This window comes from Tachypleus tridentatus, chromosome 13 (assembly GCF_004210375.1).
Source record: "Tachypleus tridentatus isolate NWPU-2018 chromosome 13, ASM421037v1, whole genome shotgun sequence".
NCBI classification, from domain to species: Eukaryota; Metazoa; Arthropoda; class Merostomata; order Xiphosura; family Limulidae; genus Tachypleus; species Tachypleus tridentatus.
In genome coordinates, this window is record NC_134837.1 from 173,047,050 (window position 1) to 173,064,095 (window position 17,046).

A 17,046-nucleotide genomic window follows, 5' to 3' on the forward strand; every position below is an offset into this window, starting at 1 on the left:
GGCTTTTGAAAGAAAGAAGACTACTGAGTAACTATAAATTTGTGCATTTCAACTTGTTTTATGTGCTTACTATATCTTATTGTTATTAAATTTTTTTTAAAATCCGTTTTTGTTTCAGTACTGAATTCGTATTTTAAACTTTGCCATGACATTTTTTTTATCTGGTAATTATTTGACTTCAGTTTGTACTTAGATTTTAATAATTAGTAAATAAATTATCAAAATTAATTACTATATGTATTAACTTTTAAAATTAAACTAATTTTAATCAGCGTCTAATCGTAAAAACGATCACATGATTGCTCTGATGGAACTACTTTTAGAATACCAGCCCCCATCAAAGTAATTAATTCGATAAATTTCTTTAGAATTCTGCTTTTTACATTTAATTTCAGTCTTAAAATTGAGTTTAATAAATAAAAATAAATTTAAAAAAATGCTATATCATTGGTGTGAGTAGTTTTGTTTGTTTTTCTTTATTTCACTACAAAACGCGTAAATTTTGCATTATCGCTCACCCGAGGGTAAAAAAAAATATATAATCAAATCGGTATAAGGCGCAATCAGATACAACGCGGTCGAATTTTTTGGACCCCAACTAGCGCCTTATATCGATGTTTGACTGTATATGTATACTGCTATTAGTTATTTACAATAAACAAACAGTTTCATACTACAATTCAAAGTTGTTATAGTAAAAAAAGGTAATTTAGATTTATTGCAGTTTTTCTTATGGTTATGAGATCAGAAAAATTGACCAACCTTATATAAAAAGTCAGGGTAGCAGATAAAATAGTTTTACTGAAAAAATGTTTAAATGTTATTTAGAAAGTTATAATGATTATGCAAATAAAATCTGACATTTTTTGAGACAAAGAAAGTATTTTAAATATTTAAGTGGAAATCACTTAGTACTCAGACTAGTATACAAAAATACCATTTATAACGACAGACAAATCTTTAGTAAAAATACTTTAAAATCCTGATTTTTTGAACAAAGACTTGTAATGCTTACTAAAAATCTTTAAAATTTTGTGAAAATACAAAAGCATATTAAAATCATAGTATAAAAACTATGAAAACAATAAAATGGTTACTAAGTCGATTTTGACTGATTTCATTGCAAAAGTTAAATAATAGTGATCAATTCATCCATTCACCAACAAATGTTTACCCTTTCTTAACAGATACTTAATTCATCAAGACCATGGATTCTTTCTTGAGAATTTTAATTTAAAGCTACGCATATACTTTTTGTACACAGCCACCTTTAAATCCAATGTGACAGAAGACGAAAGAAAGCTAGCCAACAATACCCGAAAATAACTCCCAAGTTACAACTTCTGTGTTTGGATCTGAAAAGTACACTAGCATAAAATCTTGTATCTTAGAATATATTGTTTTTATTATTTTTATTTGTTTAAATAGGATATTTGTCCAGTTATTTCTATTGTAAAGCATGACTGTGGGAAAGCTGTATATATTTGTTTTTAATCAAAAACAGTTTGAAGAAAGGCATCTAAATATATCATGATTTCCCTACAAAATGAAAGTAAATAGTTACCTCCTGTCCTGTTATATGAGACACAGTAGACTGATCTAGACCACTCTCTGAATCATCAGTTCCCATTGTCACAGAAGAAAGTTGTGAAGGTATTGCTGCTGTTGAAGCATCTTTATTAGACACAAGATTTGCTATAAGCTGTGCTGCCTGAGTGAGATCAAGGTCTGCAACATGGAAGAAAAATACCAACATATGCAATATATATAATTATTAAATATTTGATACTTCACTAAATATTACTTCATGTGTATTATTATTTAACCTGATAATAGTTTCTACTGCTACAAGTGCTCCACCATTTAATATTAAAGTAGAAATATATTATTGTGTTCTTCCTTGTAATTTACCACTGAAAATTAACACTTTTCAACAAAAATTAGGCCTACATTTTAACAAACAGTAACAAGTTTCATTAACAGAAAGTGTAAAGTAATTGTTTTATTATACAGCTAATCAACATAAAATGCTAGTAAATATTTTAATTTTTCCTTTTTTTTCATGAGAAATTCATACACAGTTACAAGTTACTTTCCATGAACATCACATTAAAAGATTCCTCATAATTAGTCTTTTAGAAGCTTTTATAAGTTTCACTATTCATTGTTTAATTACTGTAGGACTCAAAATGTTACATCTTACAAAAAAAAAAAAACACTATATTCACAGTTTATTTCAGTTCAAGAAACAAAATCCATATTAGTAACTGTAATTGTATCACTATTAACCAAGCTTATCCAACACTACAATACAGCTGTTGTCCTGGAAAAAGTGGCACAACACACACCTTTGTATTGCACATAATTTTTATACAAGTAATATCTTATATGAAAACAAATACATTTGTTACTCTTTGGCAGGTGTAATGTATCCTAAACATTTTAATATAAAATTTTCCTTCAAGAGCTGCTTATAACCCAGTGATAGAGAACCTCTTTAATATAAGAACTATTGGGTGTTAGTTTTCACATTTGATCTAACACCCAATTTATTTTTTGCATATGTATAAGCAATAACTATTACATTTTCTCATAGCTGTTGATATTAAAATTTCAAAATAATTACATTCAGCAGCTGATAGCCACAGACAGGTACTATAAGAACCTCATTCAACAGATGTACTAACATTTGTAAACTGTAAATACTGAAGTGAACTTAAAGCTGTTGATTACTATGTCACTGCTTCATCTTATAATTTTTTTTTTTTATACATGTAGCTAGCTAGATATTATTAAATACAAGTAAAACAAAATGTATTAACTTTTTATTATGTTTGTTTGTTTAGAAATAAGCACAAAGCTTCACAATGGGCTATATGTGCTCTGCCCACCATGGGTATCGAAACCAGTTTCTAGTGGCGAGTCCACAAAAATACTGCTGTACCCCTAGTGGGCATATTTTTTAAGTGATAGCCATATTTAATGGATAGGATTATCTTATTTGTCTTGAAAGTCAAGTTTCAGAAAAAGTTTTAGTTTCTGTTAACACTAGTCATGAACTACTCTTTGAAATATCACATTCCTGACTTTTCTGCACATTTTGAAAGATCTCACGGAAGTATGCTACCCTTTGGATAAAGTGCATTTTGTACAGTAACCGACATTTTATTACTATCTAATGGAAATACTATTATTCATAAAATATTTTGCACCTAACCTGACACAAAGAAATTGGAGTTCTTGCATGATTTATAAAATGTTAAACAATGTGCCAGGACATTATTTATAAAGAACACAATCATTTGTACTTCTTAACTTTGTCCAAGAAGCATAAATAATAAGTGTTCCTTAAAATTATCAGATTGGATTTATAAGGACAAAAATTGAAAATCCCATAATCAGTATAGCAAATATGAGGATTTCATTCACTTTGATCGTGTAGCAAACATACTTCCAAGCCCATGTTATTTGATGATACACACGAGAATTAATATACTTTAAGACAGATTTCCATTGATGATTGACAAGCTACTCAAACTGTTGAACTAAATGTGTTCAACTAGAATAGAGCCACTCAGAATCAATTTTAGATGAACACTCACCATGAAAGAGCAGGTTTAACATACAACTTATCTCATCATGAAATGTAATCCCTAAGCAAGGCCAATCAATATCACACATACATACATGTAATTTCCAGATTCAATTGATTTTGGCCAGTGCAATAATTTTTTATAGTGTTTGATAGAAAGTTGTATTTATTTGATGCCTTGATTTCAGCAATCAAAATAAAGAATAAAAAATGTCATTAAGTACAGTAAAATAATTTTTGTTCTAAGAAAAACAATTTGCTTTCCTTGTTTAATTTAGGGAGAGCAACTTTCAGTTTTCTTTTTTCTTATTAAAATTAAGAATTAATATGCCAAACTGATGAATAACTGAAATTTAAATTGCAGATACAAATATAGATTACTATTTACACAATTTATTCATACCAGCTGCTTTTTGGTCAACTAAATCTCCAGTTCCTCCAAGAGATTCTGAAAGTTGAGCATCTGTTGCTCCAGTACTATCAGCTGTCACCAGGGTTTGGCTGGTTGTTGGTGCTGAAACAATCATCACCTTGGCTGACTTCCCAATGGCTGATATAGGAACCCCACTCAGAGCCTGTTTGTAGAACAAAGTTTACATTCTTATATTAATCCATCAACTGATTATAAAAGATGACAAGACAAAAAGAAATAAGAATGTATTGTACATAGTTGTTGCTAAAAGATCTCAATACAATATGTTTAATAAAAACATTTTTGTCAGTGTTCAACATAGTAAATGCAAGGTAGTGAAGCAAAAACTGATGCCTATCCAAGAGGATGACAATTTTGTTTGGTTTATCTGTAGGCAAACTAAATACTTATCAACATGCAATATAGTTGACGTTTAATTTTCCTAAAGATATATCAACAAACAAAAGGCAATTGCTCAAATACACAGCAGTAAAATAAATATTCAAATATTCATGCAATGGATAGAATAACTTGTTTGTAAATACTGTCACATTGTGTTAGGTCATGTAAGGAAGTCTATGAACTTCAAAATAAAAATAATTTTAAATTGTAAGTCTCACATGTAATAAAATAACAGAATACACAATGAGTATGCACACTCGTGAAGGGGAAAATTTATATTACTTTACTGAAATGCATCCTTTAGAAACACTGGAAAAAACTGAAATAATTTATTAATGATGTTAGTTGAATATCCTTATTCAGAAGCAGTATTTTTGCACAAAGTTTAGTTTTTATTTACACTTTTATTGCTTTAACAAGCTCTTACAAACCTCCACATATCTCAAACTCTAGGATTATTCAAAATAACTTTATGATGATTGAGATTTCTACCTAGAAATATGTTGACACTGATTAATTTTCTATAAACTTTGGTAACTGCTTATTATCTTCCAGTTAGACAGTGAAATGGATGTTGGAGATGAATGTTATTTAAGATATGCATGGAATCTATCAATGGTATTCTTACCCCTGTGGAATAGGTCAAATGTGCCATCCACCTACATCAGGATTTCCCAACCTTTTTTGAATTATTGACCCTTGGACACACTTATAAAGTTGTCATCAACCCCCAAATTCTTAGAGTATAAATTATAAATAAAACTTTACAGTCAAGAAACTTCAATTGAAAATAAAATTTTATTCATGACAATACAATCTTTAGAGAACAAACTGTAAAAAAGAATGAGATGGATGGGCTTGAATAAGCATACAAATACTGGACTGTACATTTGCAAGTTTGGGTCTTAAGTCCCTGCATTCAACATTAAGCATGTTTCTCTACTTGCTCAGAAAACTATTCATGTGGTTAAATCCAGCATCAATGATATATGAATTTGGAAAATCATATGGTAATTAGTTACACAGGCCAGCCTTATCCTAAGGTGCATTTATTTTATCCCTATCAACTCCTGGGTCTCTATTTATCCCCTATACAGTCTCACCAACCTAAGTGAGTCAATATCAACCATTTTGGGAAACCCTGACCTAAACAGTTGAAAAGATAGGTTGCATTGGGGCATTTCATCATGTACATTCTGGATCTCCTGATGAAGAAAAGTTGTACTCATAAAACATACCTGAACAATCATGCTTCACTTGTATTGCACACACCTACATGTTTTCCAGTGACCATTAATTATTTTATGTGTATGTTTTTGCTGGTTTGTGCAGTAATTTTATTAATGCAACAAAAAGGTAAAACAAATTACATATAATAACTATCTATTTAAACAACCTTTTCAGTCAAACATATTTTAGAACTGACATACTTTCATAACTTAACATTTACTTTAGTTATTCATATACACAAAAAAGCAATTTATTTATCCCACTCACATTTTTGCACAGCTAAAAGGAGCCTCAACTATAAATCCACTGAGGTTTTTCTTCCCACTCCAAAGCACAAGTTAAGAAACTATCATATTTTAAAAGTTATGTTTATCATGCAATTTTACTCTTCTATATGATTTAATCAGTGCAGCCTCTTTGTATTCAACTCCACAGTAGTTATGTTTCTTTTGAAGCAACTTCAACAAAATTAGTAAAATTTAAAATGTTATTACTGTTAGCTCAAGTGCTTTTTTTTAAAAAAAATCAATATACAAACAAATGAAATTATAAGTTTTGTCATACACTTAGGAAAAATAAGTTTGTAATTTTCTATGGTATTTTTTAGTTTTTTTCGGTACATCATAGTCTTAAGATTACATTTTGATCCATTAATGAGCATCAGTGATATGCTTTTGCTACCAGGTTAGAAAAAATATATTGTGTTCTACATTAATATAAATTCAATTTGTCTAACATTTTATTCAAATAGTAGCAAGCAATACATGTCTATCTGTTACATAATAACAGCCTAGACTTTACATCATTTCTTAAAATAATTCAATTTCTTTAGCCCTTCATCTCCTTCTTTATGTAAATTGTATTTAAAAATTTTAAAAATTGCTCATACTCTTACATTTGTAGGTTATTAAAATACAAACTTTGCAGAGCAATGTGAGAGCCTCAGAAAAAACTAACTACCAAAGAAAAAAAATTACATCAAAATTTAATGTGATTTACACTGTGTAACATCACTGTTAACTGCAAACATCAAATCAGAATAATTAAAAAACACTGATTTACGTTTTTGTACACCCACCAGTAAGTCTGCATACTTATATCACTAGAAACTGGGTTTAAATATCAGGTAGCCCACTTTGTAGCTCTGTGCTTAACTACAAACATATACATTCTATTAAAGAACATTGATTTAAAATTTTTTGCAGTAACAAGTATGATTACTGATATAATGGGAAGATATTTTATGGTTCACCCAGATTTTTGCTGAAGAAAATTCCAACACCTAAACAAACATTTCAGGCCTCTCAAAGCTTATATTTTAGTTCATCAACTGCACCCTCTCACTACAAATGCAAGTATCTGGTATCGTGAAGCACAAGATTCACAAAAGACAACATGAAATTTTAATAAACTCAATTTCAATAACTACTTTTTTCTTTAACTTATTTTAATGAAACCAATTATTTCATTTGAGATTTTTTTGTTCACACTGAAATTTCAGGAAATTTTCTAGGATCATTCCTTAAAAACAGATTTTCCAGTTCTACAATTTATACAGACACACACATATATACACAAATACATTCTTTTTTAACACATGCAGTAAAAAAAGACCAAAAAATAAAATTACTTTGGTTTAGGTAAAGAACTGTTTTAAGTTAATAAGTAAAACCTAAATGCAATGATTAAAGTATTAAAAACATAAATCCAAACTGAAACCAGTGTTTTTTTTTCATTTAACAATACTTGAAATGTAGGATAAAAATGGTGGAGAATGAATATTAAGAAGTTCTACCTTAAATTCTGAATTATGATAATTTAATAGTACTAAAAATACATGCAATAATATCAAAGCTACTTCTACATATAGGTATGATTTACCTGTGTAGTGACAACAGAAACTGTAGGACTGGGTTCACTACCAGTAACCAAAACTTGAGAAGCACTATTTAGTGATGGCTGGGTGGTTACAATGGCTAGAACTTTTTGAGTAGTCCCAGATTTTGTCTTCAATGTTACTGCATGGCTTCCTGTGGGTAGAATTCCTTGTGCAGGAACAGCTAATATTTGAGAGCTTCCTGGCTGCTAAAAAACCAGAAATAAATAAAACATTGCATTTAAGAAACAATAAAATTTGTAGAAAAAAATGAAAGTGGAAGAAAAAGTCACAATTATGAACTGAAATCATACGTGTTCATAGTTTTTAATTACAGAGGAAGGGCAGCGTGAGCAATGTTTTGTATCAGTTTGTATACTGCAGAAACGAACCTGATAGCTTAAAAATTTATACTTTTTAAATGGTTCAATGGAAAAATATCATGAAAATAAATTCACTAAACATACCAGAGAGTTAATCTTTGTTTAGACATTTTACACACAGGTATAAATGTCTTACAGATGGTAAATTATAGATATAATTTCCATATGTTTGTGGATAAGACTTTGAAACCATTTTAGTATTACTTTTCATCTTCATTTGAAAAATAGTTATGAACAGACTATATCTGGGTGGAAAAATGAAGTATTAAAGTAATTAAAAATTATAATAACTGATACTGGAAAACTGTTAAAAAAACTGCAGAGTACATAAGTCAGACTTGTGGGAAAAACATAGTTTAAGGATTTTAGTACTATTGAAGGAAAAAAAAAACTTTTATTTGGGGGAGTCACATTATTAAAGATTTATATTAGAAAATTATAATGACATTTCAACAGCTAAACAGAAAAACTTTAATAGAAGGACACAGCATTTCAGACCTCATTAGTGCATATTTTAAAGTATCAACCTTTCAACACTTTCTGCGACATAAAATTATACATTATTCTATGTTAGGTTACTTCAGAAAATGTAACAATTTATATGCTACCAATTCATAAGATTAAAATAAGCATTTCAAGATTTAACTGATAAAAACTCTTTCTGGTTTTAATAGAGTACTTTAGTTCTGAAAAATATATTTGAATTACCTGAACAGCACTGGTTGTACCCTTTTCAGAAAACGATAATGTTGTTGTTTTTGTTCCACTGTGCAAAGGAGATGCTGGCATGGTAACAGAAATGGGTGATGTTACTGTTGATAAACCCTGAGCACCTGAAATTAAAATAATTCTATCTGCTTATTCATTTAGTTATAAGAATTACTTTAACATTACTGGATAGTTGGCATTTCTTGTCTTAATTTCATTCAAACTGCCTGAAGAATATGTCTTTTTCTCTATTATGTTTGCTATGTTTGTTTCAACTTGACATTTTTTGTATATTCTATGGGTTATTACATTTATTAACGTTCAGCTATGATACTTACAAATTAATTAAGGGGTCGTATATGACTGAACTTATGCTCCATGTCAACTTTTTAATCCTCTAGTGATAACAGGCAGTGAAAACAGTACAAATATTTCAAGCATTGTTTGTTTGACAAAATACAGCATTAAAAAGAAGTATAACAACATATATAATGCTTTTTTTCATCAGTGTAATAGTTTTCTGTGGAATGTTTACTTTATTCTAGACCACAACATCCTCAAGGAGGCCTTTGTATACTCAACCAATGAGAACAGTAATGGAATAACTTATTTTACAAACCAAATCAGTTGTTTCATATAACTGTAGTGATAAAAAGGCATGGCATATTAGATAATCAAATATTTAACTATATAATTTCTGTTTTGATTAATATGCTTTTGTGTTAAATGAGTTTACATTTAAGGACAAAAGCTACTTCCTCAAATTTATTCATGAATTCAACATAAATATCAACTTATCACTGCTTAAATGATATTCAAGTTCTAATAACTTCGTATCTTACTATTTTGGTTAAATACAGTTTCTTTTTCATTATTATCACTTTAATTTCATACATGACAGAAAGATCTAGTGTTCTTAATAGTTTGGTGACATTCTCATAGCTCAATGAATACAATTCACTGACAATCTTAAACAATGCTAAAATCATAATAAACCTGAAGAAAAGTTTGAGTAAGTAACATATATAACCTTCACAAATTAATAGCTGGAAGGAATATGAAATCATCCCATGACAATTCAAAGTTTTGTTTCACTACAACTTTCAAGCTACTTTTCTTCAAGCAATATATATAAAACCTTACTATATGCATTACAATACTGATATGCAAAAAACATTATAACTTCAATATGCACTGATCCATAACAGCCAAACAAGTTTATTTTACTCCTCTGTCCCAGGATTTTTTAAGTGTTTTTACTGTTTGAACAGTATTGAGCTAATAGATTTGATGTCAACATAAAAATACTGAAGTTACTGTGATAAATATATATTTCCACAATATATTCAGTTAATAGAGATTATTGTTAGGTATTGTAAACAACTAAAACAGTAGCTTTAATAGTCTGTAAAATGCTTAATGAGCAATTAGACCAACTGTGTGCAAAATAAACTGAAGGATGAGTTTGATACTGTTTATATAACCTTGAAACTTTAAATATTGGTAAACAGTTGAACTCATTTGAAGTGATAACTTAAAAGCAGAAACTGTAAATTATACTATCAAACCCTCTAGTCAATTATACACACTTGCTTACACATTATTATAGTTTTGTGTTGGATGGTGTGTATATGCTATTATTAAAGCAAACTTTTAAACATATTTTCCTATTGGAAACCAATAAAGAGCAAGTAGATTAATAAATTACTTAATATAATATCAATCTCACTGCGATGTCATATCCAATACACATTACTACATAGAAAAAAAACTCTTGATATAAAAATAAATATATCATACAAGTTGCTTACAGATAAGTGTGAAAAACAATTATACAATAAACATGCACATTGGGAAATACCATTATGTATATTTTGTTTTTGCAAACTGCTATATTTCTCATTACAATGTCATTCAAATTTCAATGCCAAGGATCAAAAATAAAAACAACCGATTTTTATAATTTTCTAAACGTGCAACAATGTTTAATCTCAATCACATCTCTGTTTTGCACAGAGCACACAAGTCAACATTAGGTCTGTAAATGCTTCAACTCGCTCTTATAAAATTACCTTTAAAATGTCATCAACATGCAGAAATTTCAAATTTCATTATCAATTTCCTTAGATAAAACATGAAAAAGATACAAGGCTTCTAAATCTAATTTTAATTTGTTGTCCCTTACCAAGAAGTATACAAACATCCCACCTGTAGATAATATTCACTGTATAAAAGAAACCTTCCTTAACTCTCTCACTATGAGCTCAACCCAACAGGCTCCAATCTTGTAATCATTTTATTTTGTGCTTGTTATAATTTTCATACCATAACTTTCAATATGGTATGCACATCTTTACAAAATTCCGAGATTATTAGTGAACATTAAATCTGCTTTTATTTACAGAACAGAAGAATATCTTGGACAAGGGTTGGTCATCAAAAGTGGTTGATATTGCTATTGATACGAGGCAACTAGAATGGAGTTTAAAAACATGATTTTAAAACTGTAATAAAGATTAAAAATAAGGTATGTTTCATATTGAATTGAATTTAAAGAAAAATATCAGATTGTTATATCATGCTTTAAAGCCTTAATATTTTATAAAAAACAATTTGTTCAAACAATTTTTCTTTTTGAATGATGACTGTCCAACAGGCAAAGTAGTTTTAAGTTTGAAAAATACTTCCATGCACCAGAAAATAGTCAAATTTCACATGCAAAATCCTTATAACCTCCAGATAATTATCAAAGATTTTTTGTTTAGAAATAACTATGTTTTACCCACTGTTTTTATTACTGTTTCTCTGTTTGGATTTGGTCAATCTGACCAACCCTGTAACCATGTAAATTAGGAAATAGACATAATTTACACCTTTTACATTCTAGAATGACTACAAATTATACAAGAAATCACAAATGTTTAGTCAAATTGTTTAAATCTCGTTGATGTATAATCTATATACAAACATTATTTTTGTTTTATTAACTTTCCAGGCATGCCAAGCTAACATTACAGAAGTTGCAATGGTGCAGCGTAGGTGTACTTGTGTTACCATATCAAATTGTATAAAACTAACTATTACAAAGCAACCTGCATTAGATTTGCTCTAGTGGGCCAGTGTTTTGTAAAATACAATCTCATTTTGGTTATAATAATTTATATATTTGTATATATTATTACTATTTATAAACAAGTTCTTAAGTTTCAGTTATTTTTTTCTTAAAATATAGAACAGTAATAAAGAAGTATGGAAAACAAAAATCTCTTTATTTGCTAATTTTGTACTCATATCCCAGTTGCTGTAACTTGCTTAGCCTTTTCAATTTTCACAGTTGGAGGATCGAAAAAGATTTAAGGTTTTACATATGCATTTTGATATAACAAAAATAAAACAATTTACTACATTTATAACACAGATATCCACTATAATTTAACAGACATAGTAACTAAACTGTATTTGGGTCTAAAAGAATATGATATTTCAAACAATATTTTCACCTACCCCTTCATTTTAGGTTAAGACACAAAAGAAATAATCTTGGGAACTTTTCAACTCTTAAAGCCTCGTAAAACAGCATGGGATAAATTCAGGGCTTTCGATTAGTTATAAAGCCATGAAACAGCAAAGTGGATGTACATAATGAAGTATTTCCAAACAGAAGAATTGGGCAAGGCCATTTTGTTTGATTTGCTAAATATTGTATTACCTCAGCAAATATAAAAGATAGGGACTTCTTACTTCATATTCTGGCTTGTAATTATTGGTAATTTCAGTTAATTCTCAAGAAATTATATATTTTGTATTTGGACATCACAAGCACCTAATATGAACCAAAACATCATTCAACATACCATATGATGCACAAAGATCAATATTTAGGATTTTTTTAATTAAATAATTACTTTTAAATGAAAAAATTAACTAATGTATGATACTAAAATTTGAATTATAGTCTACAATACAATTTGATACCAAACTCACTGACATACATTCATAAAATTGTGGGTCAGTCGAATTTTAATGCAAGTCTACAAACCTGATGACTCCTGACCATAGGAAGACCAACAGTGAGAGAATTAAGTTGCTATACTGTTTGTTGATTTTTCTAGCTCAAATACTTCAAAAAGAGTAAAAATAAAAATCATTGTTTTATAACTTTCAGACATTTACTTAGATCTACACAAACATGTAAGGAAAGCTGTTGATTATTTTATTTTTTTGTAACCTACCTCTAATAAAAGATCTGTTTTCTCCATATATGAACAATAAATTTATAAACTTTGATAAATACATAATGCACCTTCAGAAAATACAACAGTAGCCATGTTACACACAGATTCTTCTTATGTAGAGGTTATAATTATTTGTTTCTTTTACTGATGTAACTACCAGAATGGTATGGTTCTACAAACAAAAACCTTTCATGGTTACTTGATATATTCAAAGAACTGAAAATAGAACTGATACCATGTTGGATGCTAGTAATGAATGACATCAGGTCAGCATGGTAAAATGCAACATGATTTAGAACTTAAATAAAATAATAACAAAGGTAAATTTTACAAATACAAGAAGATGGAGCAATACAAGTACTATCTATGTTAGTCTTAAACACATTATATACAAGTCATTGTATGGTAATAACTCTTTCAACAATACAAGTTAGCTCATAGAGTTATATGGCCTATTACTGAATGGTTCTTGCACATAGCTTATAGTTATCACTCTTTTAATCATATCACCACAGGTATTTTCTACTGTGCATGACCAAAAGTTTCAGTGACTTACACTCAATATTTTGTAAATCTGCTATGTTATACCAATTATTATAGCATAACACATTAGCTAATAACCCATATCTTAACAAGTTTTCAGTTATTCATTTTATAAAGGCAATATTTTAAAAAATCCTGAATTTCCACTAATGTAACACATTTTCTCTATGTATGTCCTTTTCTCTATTTTATCCATCATCCCTCCAATGAGTAAGAAATTAAAAGTAAATTACTCACAATAAAATCCTCATTGTTCAGACAAACAATATTTTAATGGCCTTCAATTCCATTTGGTTTGGTTAGAGAACTATCAAATAGAAAATTACACCTCTTGCCACACCCACCTATCACATCCTTTCTTTCAGAATTTGTTAATAGTTCTCTCTTACATTATCTATAACCAACAGAAAACCAAGATTTACATCTATTGATTAATGTATTATATGATGTTTTCTAAATGATAAATTGTTAATTTCACTTTTAATATAAGCATAACTCCCGTGGGGAAGGTTACATTTATCTAAAATGTTATAGAAAAAAAATTGTTTACTGTTTCACATGTTATTAGTCTATGCTCTTTGGTACACAATTTAATTAGAAAACAAAAAAATTTAGTGCATTAACACCATTAGTACAAAATAAATATGGTAAAATGTCCTCAACAATTAACAGCAAGAAAAAAATAGATTATGTACTTTATTTCTTGTTCTTTTATATTTATCCTTTATTATTTTAAAAGTAAGTAAAATGTAAAAATATGGATCTCTTTAGATTAGTTAAGATTACCTTAGGTAAAATAAATAATAATATTATTAAAATGTTTCATCAGGCAAGCATGTGACCAATTTGGAGTAGTTCCTGAATAATGTGATTTCACAGCATGACATGAGCTGTACATTATCCAAGTCACTTACAACTTATAATAGCATGAATAGTAGGTAGTCATGGTTCAAAAGGTAACCAAACAATAAGATTTGATTATAAATAGATGTATGCTGTTACAAGCTTAAAATTATTTAGGAAAAATGCATGTTGTTTCTTGTTACAATTTGAAGTTATTCTAGAAAGAAAAAAAGACAATTTTATTCACTTCAATATTTTATAGTAGTTATGAGGTTAGTCAAATTAACCAATGCTGTATTCAGATACAATTGAGAAAAAACATAAAATATAAAGTTTTACTGAAAGCAAACAAGTGAAGTGTATTTAAGAGGTTTGGGGGATTATACAAAGAAAATTAGAGGCTTTTAAGATGAATACAAGTATTTTTAATCTTAAAATGAAAATCACTTTGTACATGAAATATTCAAAATAAATTACCCATATATTCATGGACAAATAGTTTAGTTTATTAAAAATACTGAACTAAAAATATAATTTTTTTTGTATGTGAAAGACTTGTGATGTTACCTAAAAAAGCTGTCATTTGTGAAGACATACATACCATATTAAAAGTTAATAGTATTAAATATTTAAAATAAGCATCAAGAGGTCATGTGGTCAGTCAAAATCAACCAAGACCATGTTCAGAGAGTGAGTAAAATAAAACAAATAATAATATATTTCTAAGTATCTAATGGTTGACATAAATGTTTAGTATAATTTTCTTTACAATCTAGTTATTAACTTTTTATGAAATAAGTACAATAACATAAGAACAAAATAAAAATACCAATACAGCTCTAGTCAGTCACAGAATAATTGCACCACGCAGAACAAGACAGACACAAAGAAACAATTATGTAAGTAAGTATCATTTAATAAGATAACATGTATATACATGCTCATGTCAAAAAGTAATATTTATTTCTGTAAAAACATAACATCACTCAAAACATCCAAGTATAAAAATGTTCAATGGTCATTATACTTTAAACCTCAAGAGGCTATGTTTCAAATATATGACATCTATGAGACATTCATAAGTTTCATAATGCTATGATAGACTGGTTCAAATTAAAAGGTGGGTTTGACAAAGTTATTAAAGTAAACCAACACCAAATCTTGAACATTAAAATGAGAATAGTACAAGCATGACACAGATCTCTGAACTAACCTGAAGATGATGAATTAGTGGTAAGAATAGTAATGGCTTGCTGACCAGCACCAAGTCCAGCTCCAGACACAACAATCATCTTTATTCCACTGGAGGTGTTCACAGTTTTCAACTGTGTTCCAACTGAGATTGGAAGAACATTCACTGTGGAGGTTCCTGTTTGATGTAAGATTTGGATCAACAGAATTAAAATCTCATTATACCTCTTCTACACAAGATATGAATTTGAATGTTTTACTTTCGTGAGAAAACTAACTTCTTTTAAAATCATACTTACCATAAATAATAATACTCTGAACTCTTGATGACGAGAAACCCACTTGAAATAAAACTATCTCAGAACCGCTGGTATGGGTACTAACATGTTTAGTGATAAGGAGAAAACAATGTTTCGACTTTCCTAGGTCATCTTCAGATTATGAAAGAGAGTGTCTGAATGAGATCATTTACGGACACGTCTTAGGGACGAGAGTATAAATGGATACTGGATTGTAGGGGGCGTTGAAGGTGGATGTTAGGTTATTAGTTAGTATAGGTATAAAGGTGTTCCTTTATACTGGTTTAATTTTGGTTTTAGTTGCTGTATAAGTAGAGCTTCTTTGATTTTTTTTTTTGTTTATATTTGTTTCCCTACTTAATAGTTGGGTGTTTTCTACGGTTATGTTGTGTTTATTTGATTTGCAGTGTTTAAAATGTGTGAAAGTTTTTTGTTTTTTTTTATGTGTGTGTTCTTTGAACGTGTTTCCCATTTTTCTGCTTGTTTCTCCAATATAGAAGTCATAGCAGTTGTTGCATTGTATTTTATAAAATTATGTTGGTGTTGTGTTTGTAAACTCCAAATTTATTCAAAAACCAGGTACAAAACTAAAGTCCATACTATGTAAAAACTACACTGACAAACACAACACCAACATCATTTATAAAAATACAATGCAACATCTGCCATGACTTCTATATTGAAGAAACAAGGAGAAAAATGGAAACTAGATTCAAAGAACTCGAAAAACAAAAACACCTTCACACATTTTTGAACACTACAAATCAAATAAACAGCATAACCATAAAAAACACTCAGCTATTAAAGTAGGAAAACGAAAATAAAAAAATGAAAAATCAAAGGAGCCCTACTTATAAAACAACTAAACCCAAACTTAAACCAATTAAAGGAACACCTTTATATCTATACTAATTAATAACCTAACGTCTAACTGCAAAGCTCCTTACAATTCCATGCCAGTTTACAGTCTCCTCCTTAAGACATGCACCTGCCAATGGCCAGTTACAAACTCTCTCTTTTTTAACTTGAAGATGACCAAGGAAGGTCAAAATGTTGTTCTCTCCTTATCAGTAAAAGTGTTAATACCCATACTAGCTGTTCTGAGACACAATACTCTGAACTATCAACATACAAATAATATTTTCTTCAACATTTTATTTTATATCTTAAAGATCATGCAATGCAATAAGTTTTCTGTTGCAAAATAACTGTATTTTTGCATCAGATAAATTGACCACTTAATAAAATGGTATATTGCAGTAAAGAGGTATTAAAGTTTAATAAAGGGCAAAATTTTAAAACATTCCAGCTATCACATACTTGGGAAAATGA

General features: G+C 29.0%; 1 protein-coding gene across 8 annotated transcripts in view; it reads right to left on the reverse strand.

Annotated features, from left to right (window-relative positions):
- LOC143240167 (host cell factor 1-like) overlaps nt 1-17,046 on the reverse strand; it is a 100,152-nt gene that overhangs the window by 34,821 nt on the left and 48,285 nt on the right. For 6 of the 8 annotated variants that reach the window (XM_076482152.1, XM_076482151.1, XM_076482156.1 and 3 more), the window contains 5 exons: nt 15,438-15,593; nt 8,604-8,728; nt 7,518-7,721; nt 3,996-4,167; nt 1,565-1,728 (listed from right to left, as the gene is read on the reverse strand). In XM_076482152.1, the coding sequence (XP_076338267.1) occupies nt 1,565-1,728; nt 3,996-4,167; nt 7,518-7,721; nt 8,604-8,728; nt 15,438-15,593 (821 nt within the window). The remainder of the gene's footprint in view (nt 1-1,564; nt 1,729-3,995; nt 4,168-7,517; nt 7,722-8,603; nt 8,729-15,437; nt 15,594-17,046) is intronic. The other 2 variants (XM_076482153.1, XM_076482157.1) reach the window with 1 other exon arrangement.